The sequence below is a fragment of the Hyaena hyaena genome, unplaced genomic scaffold, assembly GCF_003009895.1.
Source record: "Hyaena hyaena isolate Hyena2069 unplaced genomic scaffold, ASM300989v1 scaffold_63, whole genome shotgun sequence".
NCBI lineage: Eukaryota > Metazoa > Chordata > Mammalia > Carnivora > Hyaenidae > Hyaena > Hyaena hyaena.
The window spans coordinates 2,982,534-3,000,996 of NW_024080695.1; the positions used below are offsets into that span (position 1 = coordinate 2,982,534).

The following is an 18,463-nucleotide window of genomic DNA, read 5'->3' on the forward strand; positions in this document are numbered from 1 at the left end:
GATCTGGGGCGTCAACAGACAGCAAACCATAGAGAGCGAGGTGAGGGGGCTGTCTCAGCCTTGCCCATGTGAACAGAGACGGCTCTGTCACCTTTTCCAGTGGACATCACGCTGCCCAGAAAGGACCCCTCGAGCGATCTCCCGAGGTGGGGGGAGGCCCCCTGCCGACAAAGCCAGTCAAGACCCAAGGCTGCAACTCGGCCCCTTCACATGCCCTCCGTAGGGTCCCACCCAGCGCTGCTCCCCCAGGGTCTCGGGCTGTGCGGGCCGAGGGCCGGGCAAGGGTCTGGGCCTGGCACTCAGCATCTCAGCCCTCCGATCAGGGTGATAGTACAGGGCGGGCACGGGGCTCCTGAGCGCCGGCAGCCTCGGTCTCCCACGGAGCCACGGCCTGAGTGGGCTGTCGGAGAAGGAGGCGGCCACACGGGGAAGCAGAGCCCAGAGACAGAGACGGAGCCGGAGCCGGAGAGACTGCGCCTGGCGCCGGCGTTAGGGGCCCCCGAGCCAGAAGTCGGCTCCCTGGGCTTCCTGCCTCTGTGAGCCTTCAAGTCTATTTTTCACTTAAGCTTCTTGGAGTCAGGTTACCAGGACTTGGAATCAGGAATTCTGCTTAACACACTCCCTTCCGTGCGCAGCATTACGGGAGCTACGGGAAGGGCAGGAAACGCAAAAACGACCCTCGCAGACCCTTAAAGCCAAGCAGGAAGGTCTGACCAGTCGCGGCCAGAACAGAACAGTCAGGTGGGACCCCGTGGTGTGGACAGTCCAGGGCCAGGAAGAAAGGAAGTCCTGGACGGCCAAGGGTAAGAAGCAAAGACCTGAAAGCTGTCACCCCTGGAGCCCCTGCACAGCCCCCGCCTTCTACCTCCCCCTCGGAGGTCCGGGGGACGGGGGAGCAGGACGGAGATTCGGGCCACCGCACACAGAAGACCCGGAATGTTCCTGATGGAATGACGCAGACACCCTTCACTGTCCACCGGCACCATGAAAACGACGCGTCCTTACACTTTCTTCCAGGGAAGGAGAACAAAAGGGATTAAGGATTAGCCGACAGAGTCTTAGCCACTCACCTGGCCCCCCACCCATCCCACAGCCTCCACCTTAGTGGCCGGGCGGGTGGGACCTGCCTGTGCTCGGAGGAACCTCAGCCCCCACCTTGAAACAGGCGCCACCACAAACGGGAAATGACCTACGGAGCTGCGGCCCTGCAGGCTTCTAGACTCTTCCTCCCACTCCCAAAACCACCTGGACGCCCTCCCTCCCTCTTCCCTCCCTCCTCTCCTCCCCCCACCACCACCTCTGGGAAGCTCTCCAAACTTTCTCCAGGTGGGGAGCCTGGGGGGGAGGGGGGAGGTTTGCTCTGCTCAGGAGGAGGCAAACACAGAATTTATTAACTTGAGAAAAGAAATGCAGACACGAGAAATTTCCCGCACAGGTGAGTCTGCGGCCCTGACTCAGCCCTGCTATGAACCCCGGGGCCTCTGAGGAGACGCAGGTGCTCCCAGAGGGGTCTGGGGGCACCAAGGTGCCAGCGGTGAGCTGGCCGCCCCCCAGAGCCCCAGGATGCCGATACAGTCAGCAGGCGGCGGGCCCTGGGGCCCCCTTCCTGGAACAGACAGGCACTGGGTGCCAGGCTTGGCGACCAGCACTTGCTCCACGTGGACCCTGTACCCCGTCTAATGGGGGGACTCGCCTGGGAGGGACAGGCAGCCACGAGCAGTACAGCCACCTTCCCCGGCACCCCTTCAAGGTGCAGAACAGGACACGGGTCCCTGGCCACAGAGAAGTCAGCGGATAAGCACCCAGGAGGACGGGCCGGCCAGGGAGTCCTCCCCAAGCACCCCTGCCCCGCACAGCCATGCACAGCACTGCAGCGGTCCCCGGACAGGCCTCCGGGAAAATGCCACCCTCCTCCAGGATGCCCTCCCTGACCACCAAGTCACATGAGCCCTTGCTTCCCCTGCCCCAGTTAGGGAGCCCCTCACCACGCATCCCACCCACCTGCTCCTGCCCTGGGTCCCCAACCCACCGTCTGTCCCTCTCACCAGGCAGGGACCAGGCTTCATTCAGCCACATCTCACACACACACACACACACACACACACACACACACACACACACACAGGGCCCAGCACAGACTCTCAGTTCCTCGCTGTTGAAGGAGCAAATCAACCCCAAAACCACTCTCTCAAACGCCCTGCACAGGAAGTACAAATTCAGGCCAAGCCCCACGGGTGTCGATGAAACTCTGAGATTCGATGACGAGCGGGGGGGTCATCCTGGCGACCTGCCCTCCCCCCTCACACTGGAAACAAAGTGTGCCGGCATCTGCGTCGCCACCGCCAGCTCGGGAATCCAGCAAACCCTGGACTGGAAGTGATCCGAACTCGCAGATCAGCGCCACACGCCAGCGGGGGTAAGGCTGGGCCGCCACTCTCAGGGGGCTCGGCTGCCACTCTCGGGGGGCTCTGCCGCCATTCTCAGGGGGCTCTGCCCTCCACGCCTCCAAACACACAGCCGATCGGGCCGAGCCTGGGCCTATGTCGGCACCGCGAGCCGGCCTCAAGCTGACCCCACTCTCTCTAGGGCTTGCTGCTCTGCCTGGCTCACCAGACACCCCTGCCCAGAGGACACCCCAGAACGGACCAGCCGAGCCCAGAGCTGGGAAGGGGTTAGAGGCCCCGGGGAAGGACGCCAGTGCGGTCCAGGGTGAGGGAATGTGTCCCTGGAGGGTGGGGCACTGGGGCAGGGGTGAGGAGGGCCACCCTGAGCAGAAGCTGGGGGTCCACCACCCACCCCAGCCCTTTAATGGGCGCCGGGCCTCTGTCCACAACAAGGTCACGGACAGTCTTGTGGCCCCTTGAGGATGAGAAAGACAAAATTCCGTGAGGTTAGCAGCGGGCCTGGGCCACTCAGCCAGGAGGTGGCAGAGCAGAGGGGACACCCCAGGGCCACGGGCGTGAAGCGGGCCTGAGTATGTTGGGGGCAGGTGGGGACCATGAGGGGGGAGGGCTGGTGAGCCGTCCGTGTTGGAGGGCAGGCCCCCCTCCACCCTACCCTTCCCAAGCCAGGGCAGGCGGGCCCGCGGCCTCACACAGCCAATCAGCCTCTCAGAGCTCTCGGGGCCACCAGATTCCAGCCTGGGGGACCAGAGACAGGCCGTCAACGAGCAGGGTGACACGGCATGAGATCAAGCCCAGGGCCAGGGTCTTGCTGGGCCCCAGGCTGAGGCAGAGTGAGGGGCCTCCTGGGCCCCACTGACGCACACGCAGGCTCCACGAGCCACAGGCACACGCCAGGTGGGGCTCCCGCACCGATGAGTGACAGGCGCCTCGGCATGGTCAGCGCGCTGGGGCTTCCCGGAGGAGGCGCCTGAGCCTGGAGGCCAGCGGCCAGCCTCTGATGGCCGGGTCAGGGGGGCGGCGGCCTGGGCGCATAGGGAGCAGGGCAGGTGGGTGCACGCGCCGGCGGCGAAGAAGCTTTATCCCAAGGTAGGGGGCTCTGAGGACCCCAGGCTGTGGGCGCGCCCCTGCGCCGGCCCCTCCCCAGCCGCCCTATTCCCATGGCTGCCATCTTTGCCCGCACCCCTGGGAGGCTCTGGGCCTGTAGGCCTAGAACAAAGCCTGGCACGCAGGGAGGGGGCCCAGGAAACGCATCCGCAGGGCCGAGAAGAGGGGCAGGGGGCAGACCAGCCAGCCTCTAGCCCCGGTCTGCCAAGGCCCTGCCCTGACGATAACTCCCCGAACTTCTCAGTGGACGGTGGAATATTCCAGAAGGCAGAGCTCTCCTGTGGCCTGGGGTGCTGAGGGCAACTCGCTTCCTTCCCAACACGCCGTGTGGACAGTTCCGGCGTCCCCTTCTCCCTCAGCTCAGAGTCCAAGGAGGCCTGGCAGGTCCCCCCTCCACACCCCAGAGGAGAGAGGCGGCCGGGCCGGGCAGGCAGGGACAAGGCCGCCTCAGTGTCCGGGGCTCCTTCTGGATTCTTCTGTGCCACAGCGGACACTGGTGAGTGTCCAGGGCCGGCCAGCGCGGGGACGGGAAGCAGCGATCTTAGGGAAGGGGGCCTACGGCTCCCTTCGGCTAGACCAGCCCTGAGAGCCGCAGGGTTCGGATTTCCCAGTGTGGCCAGGCCTCTGCCCACCTGGGGCGGGATGGAAGGGGATGGAAGGAAAGTCTGCCTTGCCCCATGGGGGGAGCGTTCCAGGCACTAGTTCACATCCAGAACCTGGTGAGAAACCAGCCGTCGTCAAGAAATACCCTCGGTACGAGCAGAGACCCCTGGAGCCGAATGCTGCGTGGACGCTGCTGTGTGGTGGACCGTGCGGTCCCCGCGCAGCCTTCCAGGGAAACGTCGCCGCGCAAACGCCGCTGGCCGCGGAGCTGGTGGCTCAGTGGGCTCCAGGGCCACGGCGCCGGGCGTGGGGACGTGGCCCTCCAGCCTGCTCTCCGGCTGTGCCCCAGGGCAGGGGCGGTCCTGGCAGCCCACAAGGACCCCGGGGCCCACAGAGGCGCCCGTCCCCAGCCCAGGCCCCCTCGTGAGGGCAGGGGGCACACCCCAGCTGGCCCCCAAAGATGCACCTTCCAGAAGCCGAGCCACGACGCAGAATGAGGGTGACGCGGACAGGCCACTGCTCCAGGAGGCCGGCCCGAGGGCTCCCACAGACGACTGGACCCCGCGGGCCCCCGAGAAGGGTGTGGTGCCTCAGCCCCACCCAGTCGTCGGTCTTTGTCCGAAAGTTCAGCAAAACCGTCTCCGGGGGGGGGGGGGGGGCTGTGTCCTGTAAGAGAAATGGGGCTGGAAGCAGGGGTCCTATTTAAAAGCCCAGCCTCATTTTGGAGCAGGTGTTTTCTTACCACCAAGTGCGCTGGCTCCTGGCTGGAGGCATGAGTCAGAAGCTTCTGGATGGTTCTCGTCTCTGACACAGACCTCTCCTCTCTCCAGGTAGACGCACGACCCTCTCCGCTCAGTACTTCGTGCTTCAAAGAGCAAGCAGCTGGACAGGGGGCCACGCTCTGTAGTTCCCCAGCCACATGGCCCGCGGGGGGCCATGTTCTGGGCCTTCCCACACCCCAGCGGACCGGGGCGGGGGGGGCACAGAGAGAGCCAGGAACCCCCGTGGCGGGTTGGGAGGGCCCCTGGGGCCAGGGGACCCCTCGGTGCGCGTCCCTGGGCGGGGGTGGCCTGCAGCGCCCGACACAGAGCAGCCACCTCGAATCACAGAGGAGGAGGAAGCACTACAGGATTCAAACACCCAGAGGCCCCGTTCGACGGTCAAACGATAAATCAGAAAATAAACCTGGACGGGGTTAAGTGGTATTGATAGGAATAAATTGAGAAAAACATGAGATTTTTTATGGAGTGCTTTACTTTTTACAGAGGGAAAATTGAATTACTTGACTGGTCAATGAGGTGGTCAATAGGGAAAAGGTGCCTAAAAGCAGGGAGGAAGCGAAACGGACTTGAACTTGAAAGGCGCACGCCGCCAGCCGGAGGGGATGCGGCCGCTCCAGCACCGCGTCCCCCCGGACAGGGGTCCCTCCCACCCGTGGCTGGGCATCAGACCAGCCAGCCTCCTCTGGCTGCCCACGGGCAGACCTGGATTTCCCGGGCTCCGAGCCACAGCCCCTCCCTGGGGTCAGCCTGGCAGCACGCAGGATTGTCGGAAGAAAGCAGGAACAAAAGCCGCTCCCTCGCACGGCCTCGCCGCCACGTCCTCTCTCGACTCGGGATCGCCTCTGACGCTGTCACTATCTCTCCTCCAAAGCCACAGGGCAGTGGATTCCTTCTGGGAATGCAAGCTACTATTTGGCAAGCCGGCAAAACTCCAGGTGGACGCAAGCGCAATTTCTGCGGTAGTTAAGACCTCAGGCTCAACCGAAAACTCAACACAGCGTTCCCACATGACTCAGCAGCCCTGCTTCTGGGTACACACCCAAAGGTACTTGAACAGGTATGCAGTCGCCCGCGTTCACAGCGGCATGAGCCACAACGGAGCAACCCAAGGGTCCGTGGGCGGACGGATGGGTAAAGAGGATGTGGTCCATCCAGATAACAGAAGATTATTCAGCCAAAAAAAGGAAGGACGTTCTGACACCTGCTACCACACGGATGAACCTTCAAGGCACTGTGCTCAGTTGAAAAAGCCAGTCACAAAAAGACACTTCTGCATAATTCCACTTATACGAGGTCCCCAGAGAAGTCAAATTCAGAGCCAGAAAGGAGAATGGTGGATGGGAGCCAGGGCTGGGGGGGGGGGGGGGGGGGGGGGGGGGGGGGGGGGGGGGGGGGGGTGGGGGGGGGGGGGGACATGGGGAGTTAGTGTTTAATTTTCTTCTAATGTTTATTTATTTGTGAGACAAGGAGAGGGAGACAGAACGTGAGTGGGGGAGGGGCAGAGAAAGAGGGAAACACAGAATCCGAAGCAGCTCCAGGCTCCGAGCCTGACGCAGGGCTCGAACCCATGAACCGCGAGATCATGACTTGAGCCGAAGTCGGACGCTTAACCGACTGAGCCCCCCAGTGCCCCTGGGAGTTAGTGTTTAACAGGGCAGAGTTTCCATTTGACAAGCAAGTTCCGGAGATGGCTGGATTTTATGTTACTTGGATTATCACAATTCCAAAATAATAATAAGGGAAAGAGAAAAATACTTCTTGCCCCAAATTAAAAAACACTCAGGCCTAAGAGCAAAAGAAGTCGAATCTCAACAAGGACCCCTTATCAGCCATGTGGCTTCGGGCAAGCCCCCCGTGCTGCCATGAACCTCACTCTTGTCATCTGTAAAGTGGATGTAATCACTGTGTGGATTTTGCAGGACTGTTTCCAAGGGTTAATGCCCACGAGGTGCCCCGTGCCGTAACGGGCATAAGAAATGAGGACCGCGCTTATTAACTTTATCATTACTCAATAGCAGCGCTATGTAAATGACAACGAGTTGTTTTCATAAGATAAAGTGACATCAGAAGTGGTCCTCACCCACGGATGCCGGCTCCCGGCTGAAGCCCGTGAGATGCTATCTCTGCCTCTCAACGCTTCGGAAAATGTATGCACGGCGCGGAAGCCTCATAAAGCACCCTTTCTGAATTAAAATTGATCTGAATAGAAGCAGCCACACTCAGCCTGGCTCTTTTCTTCCTTTAATTTGAACTTAATTTATCTCTGAGCATCGGGACGCGGCGCTGTGCAGGAGCTGTACCCCGTCGAAGTCAAGGCGAGCTCGACATTGCAGGAAATTATCTGCTTTGCAAGAATATTACCGAGGAAGGAGAGTAGTGTTATTTTAAGATCTTCGAGGTGGTGTGAGAAGAAACTAATTAAAAGATTGTCATTTTCTGTGCAAATGCAGTAACCGACTACTACAGAAATGCACAACGAGACGGAACTTTCCTACCTCCAAAGAGCATCTGACATTTCATTTTCCTCCAGTCCTCCCGTGGAAGTTCACATTCAAGTACCTCTATTAATGTTTTAAGACCGCAAAGGGAACTTAATCAGGATCCAGATGATGGGCACCAGCCACGTGCCATGAAGACTCCCCGAGCCACACGGAGATCAGTTAAAAGGACTCGGCCGCCATCCACGGGCGCGTGGCAAAGGTCACCCCCAATCCTCACCACCCACGTCCCGCTGCCCCGGGACCGAGCGGGCCACGGGTCCAGGAAAGTGTCCGCGTGCAAGCCAGCAGGGCATCCTTACGGGCACACCGGCCCTGGGCACAGCTCACATTTATACAGCGTGTCTTCAACGCGCGGCATCTGAGCTCCCACCCAGCACGGGGCTTCTGCAAGGTTGCCGCAGCGACGACTGGCTGGGGACAGATCTGCGCACATGAATTCGACCCTTCAAACGCAGCGGGTGGAGGCCCGGTGGCCCGGCCTCCGGAACCAGGCTCCCTTGCTCCCGGGGGGCTTCAGAAGCCCGGGAAAGCGGGTGGCGTGGCATCTCCGGTCGTCAACCTCCCTTTGTGCTCCTTGAAGCCCCCACACAACCTCTGGGCGTTGGCAGGGGTGAGGCTGACATAGGCCATTTGTAAGAATCTATAAATAACTGGGACTTTGGAGGCTGAAGAAAGGAAACAGAGGCCGTCCCCAAACACAGGGCGATTTGCAAGCCCTTCTCAGGGTCTTCCGAGCCGGAAAAGGGCACCGAGAAGCCTGGTGTTATCCAAGCCCATTTCCCAACCACTCCAACCCTGTTCTCCCTGGCGATGCCCTCCAGGGTCTCAGGCTGCCTCTGACAAATATAATAAAAATTTTAAACAACAGCAATGCTGCACGAGGCCTGGGCGTTGGGCAGCCTGCTTCTGTGAGGGACGTGCAGAAGGGTGGAGTTAATTTACGAGCTCTTTAAAATACTCTCAGGAACGCTGAGGCAACTACAAATTAAAGAGCCACTTTATTAAAGTACAAGTAGATTTGTGCACTGTGTTCAGGAACTTTATTAACAGGGCTGCTTTTCTGCCTTCGAGCCAGGCTTCTTGACTGACGGATGTCCTTTCTCTGTCCTGGTATTCCGGGCTTTTCAGGCCCCTGCGCCTCTCCTTGGGCCTCCATATTCCCACCATCCCACTCTCCTCCTCAGCCCAGAGGATGCTGACTACTGGCCATCTCATGACCACCTCCTCCAGAAAGTCCTCCCTGACCTCCTCAGGGCAGATTTTCACAGTGCCAGGATGCCTTACGATGAATTCCTGTCCAGAGCAGACATCTCACTGGGGGGCCATGTTTGATCTTGCTCGTCGTTGTATCCCCAGAACAGTATCTAACCGTCTGGAGAAAGCTGCTAATTTAAGGGCTAACGTGGAGCCTCCTTTCTCTCAGGCTCTCAAACTCATGGGGTCTCTCCCCGCACAGCGAGAATGCAGAAGACCCCGCGTCCCCCTGGGCCACCGTGGGCAAAGGGCGGGTAGCCCCCTACGGATGGCACTTCCCCTGACTCTGCGTAGCCCGTGCATACGGCTCCGTTTCCCGTCACCTGCCCTAACACACGCTTCCCTCACTACCTCCTTGTTCTCGGCCTGGACACCAGGCCCGCGGTCTCTGCTGGGTCTGTGCAGCCCTCGCCCTGACAGCAAATGTGACGGGCACTCAGCACTGGTCACCGTGGCCCCTGACCTCTGTGCGCCGGGGCCTCCCCCTAGGTGGCCGCTGGCCGCCCCTGGCGACGGCCGCCACGACAGAGAAGTACTTCACCTGGCCAGACGCCCACCATCGACAGGCCGGCCCGCCACAGCTCAGCCTCCCCGTGGGCCAGGACTCTCTCTCCAGTGCAGTCCCCACCCCAGAAGGCCGGGAGGCCCGCACCGGGGTGGCCTGGAATTCCAAAATATCGCACGAACGTTCAGCAGGTTTGAGCAGAAGACCCTGCGCCCTGGAGCCACCAAGGTCACCTCCAGGAAGGCATGGAGCTGCCAGCACGAGACCACAGCCATCGGACAAAGGCTACGCTCAGCTGGGTCACCGGACTTGGACCTGTTCCTTCAAGAACCGGAAGTGCTGTATGAGGAGGCCTTTACAGTCTCTGTCCGCTGGAGGCCGGCCAGGAGCCGGGAAGCCAGGGAGCCCGGGGAGGGGGGCTGGCCCAGGCCTCGGTATCACAGCAGCCTCCTCTCCCAGCCTCCACCCAGAGGCCTCACCCCCGGGGCCCCTCCGGGGCCCCTCCGCAGCCCCATCAGCAGGGGCCTCGTCACTCACAAGGAAAGCACACGGATGCGTGGGAGGCGAGAAGGCAGGAGTGGGGGGCACCCCCTGGAAGGACCTCGGATCACCCGCAGCCCCGACCTTCCCTGGGCACCACCAGAATCCGGCTTGTCCGCGCGGCCCTTGCCTGCAGCACAGCCACGTCGGGAGGGAGCCTAAGCCCTGATTCTGCCCGACTCCGTCTGTCTGAGGTCAGAGCTCTGTAGAAAGAACAAAGCATGTCTGATGGAAGCCAGTGCTGGGGGGATAGCAAAAGGGAATTTTCGAGTCATTTCTTGTACAACCAGCTGTTCCAATTAGCATACAATCTTTGCAGCCCTTCTAAAGAAACGCTTTTAACCTTAAAAACCCGAAAACAAAACCATGGGCTCTCTGGCCTCACATTCGGGTCCATCAGGAGCTGAGTTCGACTTGCCCAAGCTGTTCTTCCCCGCCGGAAGGTTCTTCTCCATCTCCCAGATGCTTCCCCTACTCATTCTTTAGGCCCACTCTGATACCACCTCCTCCATGCAGCCTCCCGTGGTTTCCCCACCAGGGAAGATGGCACTCGCCCCTCGTATGCTAGCTTTGATGTCCAGTCCATCTCTCCCGCTGTCCTACTCTGAGCTCCACTCCATTAAGGGCAGAGAACGAAAAGGTGACAGGGACCCCTTCCCTGCTGCTATGAGCTGAACTGTGTCCCCTTCCAAAAAACATGCATATGTGAAAGTCCTAACCCCCAGTACCTCTGAATATGATTGTATTTGCAGAGAGGATCTTTAAAAAGGTTAAAATTAAGTTAAAATGAGGTCACGAGGGCAGGCCCTACTCCAACCTGACTGGTGTCCTTATAGAAGAGATTGGGACACAGAGGGTCGGCCATGTGGGGACACAGGGGGAAGAGGGCCATGTCCGTGCCCTGGAGGGAGACCTGAGAGGGAGCCACCCTGCCCGCGCCTGGATCCCAGCCTCCCAGCCTCCCAATCCATGAGGAAATGCACTTAGATACGGTGCTTTGATATGGGAGTCCAGCACGACAATACACCTGCCCTCGAGAAACTTGACCTCTGGCAACTCGTCGTGACCCAATTCGCACCCTCAAAAGCTCCGTGTGTCTGATCTGGAGCAGAGAAGGCAGATAATCAGTTCAGAACTACCTCTGCACGCAGCCCTCCTCGACATCTCCAACCCCGTAGACACGGCAAGGAGCAGATGTGGAAAACGAGAGGGGGCCGGAAGAGGCGGGCGAGAGGTGCCCATCGGCTCGTAAACATGACAACACCGAACGAACCAGATCCGGCTCCAGGAAGCTCACGTTCAAGTGAATTAATGCATCAAAGCGGAAGTTCAAGGGCGGGGGAGGGAAGGCACGCAGGTGAGCTCGACTCCAAATAAGCAGAATAAACACGCGGTTTGCACCTTCAGATCACACCTCCGCCTCTGAGGGCGGCTGGAGGGAAGTGATCCCCGAAGCTAACGAGCAGAGCCCGAAGCCCGTCCTGGGTTTCTCGAAGGTGATGCCCAGCGGTTTCAACCATTAATTTCACACGTAACGATTTGTTTCTGCAGCTCAGCAGACAGAAAGGCAGTGTTTGAACTCCCAAGCTAGTCGGCTTCCCTATCTCCATGGGAGCAGGAAGGAATCAGGCCGTGGGAAGGAAAACGCACACATGTTCCCAGTGCTCGGCGACCAGGGGCTGATGTCTCGCATCCTGTGACTCCTTCTCGCGGACACTCTAAAAGACCATTTTGAAAAGTCTAGCCCTCTCGGCAAACGCTTTTTTTTTTTTAATTTTGAAAAACACCTGACATGGTCAAGAAAACGTGTGCTCTGCTCGTGGGGACCACATCCGCAAGGCACACTCTCCTGGGTCCCGCCATGCAGACAAGTTAAGTGAAATTCTTTGAAAGACTCCACTCAGCAAATTGGCCTCAAGTTAGCGTCTTCCTCACCGTGGCCTTAAAAGGCGGTACCTTCCAGCGGAGGTGATACCAAGTGCAGCATCCCGGCTAAAATCTTTGGTCCCGTGGCTGCCAGCAAAGCACATGCCAAGACCCTCGTGTGCCCAGAAGGCAGCGCCACGCACGCGCCACAAACACCCGTGCGCTGAGCGCTGAGAACGGATCAGGAAACGTCTCCGTTTAGCACTTGCTGCACCTTCACTTCCCTCCTGAGCACGCCCCAGACAAGGCGAGTGACTCAAGGCATCAGCCGTTCCCCAAGCCAGAAGACGATCTGCTTTTTCAGGGAGAACTCGGTCTGCCTCAACGTCCCTTTCCGGAAGATGGGGGGGGGGGGCAGGAGGAGCAAGCAGGAGTGAGAAGGTACTTAAGCCAAATGCCTGGGTCCACACTGCAGTGCGCCTTGCCTTCCCTCTCTGCCCCACAGACAACGACACTTACTAACAGAATAAGATACTTCTGGCGTCCGCCTCTTAAGCGTCTGCTAAGTGCCAGGCTGTGCCCTGCTATCCACACGCTGTCCCTGCCCTCCCCTTCCCAGGGGGCCGGAGGGGAGACGCACACCTTCACACCTTCAAAGCTCCTGTCTGGTCTGGACCTCCCACCCCCTACCAAGGAGAAGCCAGATCCCCTCCCCCGTCCCAAGTCCCCTGTCCAGGAATTCTCCCGCCAGCAGCCACCATACAAGCCACCCAGTGACAAAGCAGTCACTCAACTCAGCCACTGTCCCCAGGGAGCAAACCCAGGGGGGGCTCCTCTGATGCCCCCCAGCCTCGCCCCAGCCCCAGGCTCCCTCCTCACTCCCTCCAAGGAACCTGCATGGCCCGCTGGCTCCGCAGTCACCAGGGGGCGGGTGGGCCGGGTGCTGGTCCCACTTCCAAGGCTGGTCTGCACCTCTCAGTGCCCGTCTCTCCCTTCTTCCACCTCCGCCTCCCCCACCCCATGAAGCAAAATTGACCTTCAACTTCAAACGAGGGGGGGACAGGGGGGGCTTGGCTGAGAGGGTCTGGCTCTGTGCTGCTTACAGCACAGGGGACCAAGTTTGGTCACCAATGACCCCTCCATCAAGATTCAGATGGGGACGCCCTCTCAGGGCTCTTCTAGGGAGCACCTACCCCCACCCACACTCAGCCGGCATCCTGAGCGCCCCCTGCTGGTGCCCAGGAGCAACTCAACCGCCCCCCCCCACCCAAAGCTTCTAGTCTGACTGGAGGGGGGGCTGGAGACCAGGCGTCCTCACCTGTGCAGCAAAGCAGGGGGGAAAAGTGCCCCCCCAGGCCTTGGTACCCACCTTTCCTCGATTGGGAAGCACTCAGATCCCACCCCTCCACCCCTAAAGCATGCAGGGGCCCTGGCCCAGAGCTGCCCCCCTGTAACTTGGGAGGGAAGCAGTGGTCAGGGAGAAGAGCTGGGGGGTCAGCCACTGGGGGAGACCCGAGTGATGGGAGGGAGTAAGCGGACAGTCCCGCCTCTACCGGCCACACAACCAGGTGCCACCCACCCCCACCCCTGCGCTCTTCCAAAACTGGAGACAATCAAGGAGGGCTGCTGGCAGGTGACGCGCGTGACCACTGTCATCTGCCCGGGGCAAAAGCGAGGCCAAGGCACCCGCGCCCCCCCCCCCGCACTCCCACGCCCCCGCACGCACCACCCACACAGAAAAGCACCGGCCGCCTCCGAAGGGGTAGGGACCACTGCGCTGCGCTGGAGGAAGTCGGTGCCCAGGCCCCTAACAGATGTGGCGAGGCAGGGGGAGCCCAACTTCCAGAGCGGCAGGGAAGGTGGAGGGAGGGCAGGGAGTTTGCGGGGCGCGGGTGCAGAGCTCGGCGTGGCGCCCAACTCCCTGGGTACGCAGATCCCTGCCCTTCCCGGCGCAGCCCCGGGTCACATTAGGGGAATCCGGGGGGGGGGGAGTCCCAGAATCGGACGCCGAGCTAACTGGGGAACCCCTGGAGCCCGTGGGGTAGACCAGGAGCGAGGTCCCGGGGAGACCAGGGTGGAGAGGGTCCCGCGGCCAAAATCCCAGAACGCAACCAGACCGGGTGGAGTCCTAGAGCGGCAGAGGCGCAACACCGAGTTAAGGTGGTCCTCACGGACCAGGAGGCACCCGAGGTGACCCGGGTCCCGAAGCCGCGGGAGGCACCCCCTCCCGCGTAACCTGGGATCTGGAAGCTAGTGGGGGCGCCTCCGAGGTGGCTCGGGTCCCGGGAATCTGTCCGGCGGGCGCTCACATATCTGGGGACCTCTGCCCCCCAAGGAACCGGTGTCCAGAGTCCAGCAGGGGCGCCGCCGCGGAGGTGACTCGCGTCCCCAAGTCGCCGAGAACGCCCGGGGTGGCCGCGGGGCGGTCCGGAAGTGCGGGCTCGAGGTGTCCGGGGCAGGGGCCGCGGGGGGCGCGCGGAGGTCACTTACGCTGCTGTTCTCGCCCGTCCAGTGCACCATCGCCTGGTTGTGCGTCGCGTCCCCCTTGAGCACGAACGAGGTGCTGATGAGCGAGACCTGCGCCCGAGAAGCCGCCCCGGCCCCGGGCGCCGCTCGCGCCCGGCGCCCCCGGCCCGGGGCGGGGGCGCCGTCCTCGCCGGGACCCGGCGCCGGACCGAGCCCCGGGGCGCCGGGCTCGGCGCCGCGCGCCCGCCGGTCCCCGCCGCCGCCCGGCAGCGCGCGCCCCGCGGGCGGGCTCGGCGGCGCCCGGGTCAGCACCGCGCGGGGACCCGGGCGCCCGGGCTCGGGGGAGCGCCCCGCCGCCCCGCAGGCGGCCAGCAGCAGCAGCAGCAGCAGGAGCGGCCGCGAGCGCGGAGAACGCGGCGGCGGCGGCGGAGCCCCGGGGCGCGGGGCGCGGGCGGCGGGGCCGGGGCCCTTCGGGGCGCGCGGGGGCCCCCGGGGCGCCATGGTCGCCGAGGGGCGGCGGCGGGGCCGGCGGCGGGCGACGGAGACCGCGGCCGGGAGAGCGGGAGGGCGCCGGGGAGCGCGAGCGAGAGCGCAGAGAAAGGAGCCGGCGCGGGGAGGGAGGCGGCGGGAGGAGGGGACTCGCCGCGCCGCCCGCGCAGCCGAGGGCGCACCGCCACCTGCCGGCCGACCCCGCGCCCGCCGAGAGAGCGCCGACTGCTCAGGGCCTGGGCAGAGGTCCGGGGAGCCCTTTCCTCCCTTCCTTCATCCTTCCCTGCGCCTTCCCTCCTCTCTGCCCTCTTTCCTTCCTCTCTCCCTGTCTTCCTGAAGATACTGAGCGCCTGGTCGGGGCCAGCCGCAGTTCCAGGCGCCGGGGACACAGGGGCCAACAACAGCCAGGTGCCAGGCCCTTGAGCCCGCGGCCACCCAGACAGACCTCACCCATGCCACAGCTAGGCCAGAGTGGAAGTGGTGCGGTGTTCTCCTGCAGGGGCCTCTAAAGAGGTGACAGCGTAGACAGAACCTAGGGGACTTTCTAGGCAGTGCAAAGGCCCTGTGGCTGCCGGGGCACAACCTCCTGGGCAGCCACGCCTGTGCCTGAGGTTTCCGGACTTGCAGGCAGGGCAAGTCTGTGTTCCCAGCCCAAGAGCCACTAAGGGAGCCGCCGCTGACCATGAGGACAAGCACCTGGCTGTGGAAGCACTTGGGGGGGGGGGCGAGGTCCCATCCAGGGCAGAGCCTGACAGGCGGAAGCAAAGAGGAGGGAAACTGAGGCTCAGCACACGGGGAGTCCCCCACCCAAGGTCGTGGGCCGCTTTAGACAGATTGCGACTGTCTAAACTTCCATGAGTACCCACCATGTGCTCCACCTCGGCCTCAGGGAAAATGGGGCGGCCGAGGGCTGGCGAGGTTCGCAGCTTCTGCCCCGCCTGCCTCCACCCCTGCCCCAGAGCCCTCTGCATCACGTAAAAATCCTCAGGCTCCAGGTCTCTCTCACACTTGCCTCCCAGCCACGTCTTTCTGCTCCAGAATGGGGGGGGGGGGGGTGGGGGGGAGGCACATGGGGGGGGGGGGGGGGGGGCGGGGGACAGAGACAGAGTGGGAGAAAGATGGTGGCCTAACGGGGCAGAGGAGCGAAGCCTCACACATTTGGGAGAGAGAGTGCAGGTTCCCCCCGGTCCCCAAGCACCAGCGCCCCGTCTTCTGCTGGCTCACTCCGCCCCCCAGGCCGAAGTCATATCCAGTAACAGATAGCGTCCCCGGGGCTCACGCTGTCTGTGCCCAGGCTGGGGGGGGGGGGGGCGGGATGCAGGGGTGGCCGGATGTCTAAGAAGTCTCCCCCCTTGGAATGCGCCCTCGCCCTCCCCGCCATGGTGTAAATTCCCAACCTGTCAGATCCTAAATCTCGGGCTCAGGCCCCAGTCGGGAAGGGAGCCATCAGCTGCAGGAGCACGTGGTCTGACACAGGGAGCAGAGAAGAGCAGGACGGGGTCTGTGCAGGGCTGAGGGCGGCGAGGCAGGCCGATGGGGGCCCAGAAAGAGGCCCACAAACAAAGCGCGCTGCGCATGGTGGCCCGCGGGGAACGCAGGGCGGCAGTCAAGAAAAGAGGTGGGTTGTGTCCTAGGTTAGAGCCCACTCCCCCCTCCTCCACTCCCCTCCCCAGCTGTAACGTGAAGGGGGGGCCGCACAGGCTCTGAGCTCTCTCCCCCCTCTGTCTGCTTGTTTAAGTGAGAGAGAGCCCCTAAGCATTGTCCTCAAGGAAAGCTGATTGTGACAAATCACTGAGCACATACCCCATGCCGGACACTGTCCCTGGGGTTTGGTGCATCCTGGAGAAGATCAGTGGGAGGAGCCCTGCTCCTGAGGGCAAGGGGCGCCGCTGCGGGTTATTGTGCATAATTCCCAGAAGCAGGCTGTGGGGTACATATGATGGTCCCCTTTCCACAGTGATGGCCAAGTTCACCAGGGAACAGGTGAGGAAACAGACTCCGGGCAGTGATGGCCAAGTTCACCCAGCCAGAGCGTGTCGGGCACCAGATCCCAGCCCCCAAGGCGGCCTTCTTTCCACCGTCCCGTGTTACCTGTGGTCTGTGTGCGGGGTTCACGGGCACGTTACTGCTCAGAGCCACAGACAGAGCCTCTCCGCCAGGGGCCCATCTGCACCACCACCCAGGCTCACACTGAGGCCCACGTTATTGGTGACTTAGGTCCTCAAGTAAGTGGGGGGAGGGTCCAGGCCTGGAATGCAGGGGGGAGGGGGGGCGGCGGGCGGATGCCTCATATCGGTGCTTTTTCCAGAACAGTCGGCCGGCTGCCTCTGCCCTGATAAGGCTGCAAAGCTTTCAGAAGAGCAGGACTGATTCATCCTTTCTCTGAATCCGGAGCTCAGAGACATGGTGACTCCCTGAGGTCACTCAGCTCACGAACATTGCTGGACACGGGGACACGGCGATGGAGGAGACAGACAAGTTCCCCGCGCCGGTGAGGGGCCCCTGTCCTTCTGCAGACAGGCAGGGCCGGAGGAAAGTGCATGTCAGACAGTAGTGAGTACCCAGGAGAAAACGGGGCAGTCACCACCCGGAGATGACGGGGTCACGAAGGCACTGTGACTGTGAGCAGGGAATGAGCCAACCGTGGGCAAGGTGGGAAGAGCTGTCGGGGGGAGGGGGTCAGAGCCTGAGAGCCACCGTCCCCGCTCACGGGAGGAAGGCAGCGGCTTGATTCATTATTCACAGGCCGGCACAGAGTCACTGGGGGTTTCAAGCAGGGGACTCAGAGCGGCAACGTTTCAGAGCCATCTGTCCGGCTGCTGTGGGAGCCGGGCAGGCCTTGGTGGCTGGGCCCGGGGAAGGCAGCGGGGGACTTGGGGAGGATGGAGGGAAGCCAACACCCAGCCCCAGCCGCGCCCTGTGCTCACCCTCCTTAGTGACCAAGTCAGGGACCCCGGGGCTCGCGTGCAGGAGAAAGAGCTGGGGACGCGTGGGAAGGAAGGGCGGCAAGTTGCAGTCCGGCACCCTCGCTGGACAGAAGTCTCGGGGGTCCACAGGGACGGCATCGTGCCCACTGGGGTGGCCGTGCGGGGCGGGTGCGTGGGTCCGGCATCGGCGCTCCCGTTGCGGGGGGTGATAGTAAACACGCTCGGGTCTGCGGCACAGGATTACTCACAACAGGGACACCCTGAGACGGGGAAGCAGCCCCCGCCGTCTCCCGCACCGGCTCCTGTTCCCAGCTCCGGGGGGGGCGCGGGGCTCCAGACCCGGTGCTCTGCTCCATGCTCGTGGGCGGGGAGAGGCACAGAGGCGCGCAGACATCGGGTGGGGGTGCTTCAGAGAGAGCTGCCTGGCTCCCCTGGGAAGACGGCTGCTCTCCAGCTGATCCTTCAGGAAACAGTAACGCAATCAGGATAATGAGCTGTTGAGCCTGCTCTGGCAAGGCATTGTTCTAGAAGGAAGATCTCATTGAACCTCCTGTCCATCTAGAACCTACGTAGCACCTACAGAGAGGGGGTACTCTTCTCCCCAAGCTGAAGACGAAGAGGGTGAAGGCACACTCGGCTCAGGACTCAAAGGCCCACGTCCCCAGGTGCCAGCGGGGTGTCCTGAGACGCCTCACCTCTCCGTTTCTGTACCGCCCCCGCCAGCACCGCCCCGGCGCCACAGTTCTCTCTCACCGTGTCCTCTGGACCAGCAGCACCCGCGTTACTGGGAACTGGTGAGAGATGCCGATTCCCAGACCCCAGCCCAGATCCGCAGACCCAGACACTCCGGGATGGGTCCGCGGGATCTGTGTTTTAATGTGCCCCGTGGTGGTTCTGACATGTCCCCAAGTTTGAGGGCCCCCAGGCTAAGCCAGCGGTTCAAGGCCTGGGCTCCACATGAGAACCACATGGGGGAACTTTAGACAAATGCCAAGGGTCCCTTGACCTGTGTGTGGTGAGA

At 62.2% G+C, this 18,463-nt stretch overlaps 1 protein-coding gene across 1 annotated transcript in view; it reads right to left on the bottom strand.

The window, feature by feature from the left end:
- Positions 1–14,527, bottom strand: part of SORCS2 (sortilin related VPS10 domain containing receptor 2) — a 410,780-nt gene extending 396,253 nt beyond the window's left edge. The window contains exon 1 of the mRNA XM_039232113.1: positions 14,051–14,527. Coding sequence (XP_039088044.1) covers positions 14,051–14,527 — 477 coding nt within the window. The remainder of the gene's footprint in view (positions 1–14,050) is intronic.
- Between the last annotated feature and the right edge of the window lie 3,936 nt (positions 14,528–18,463).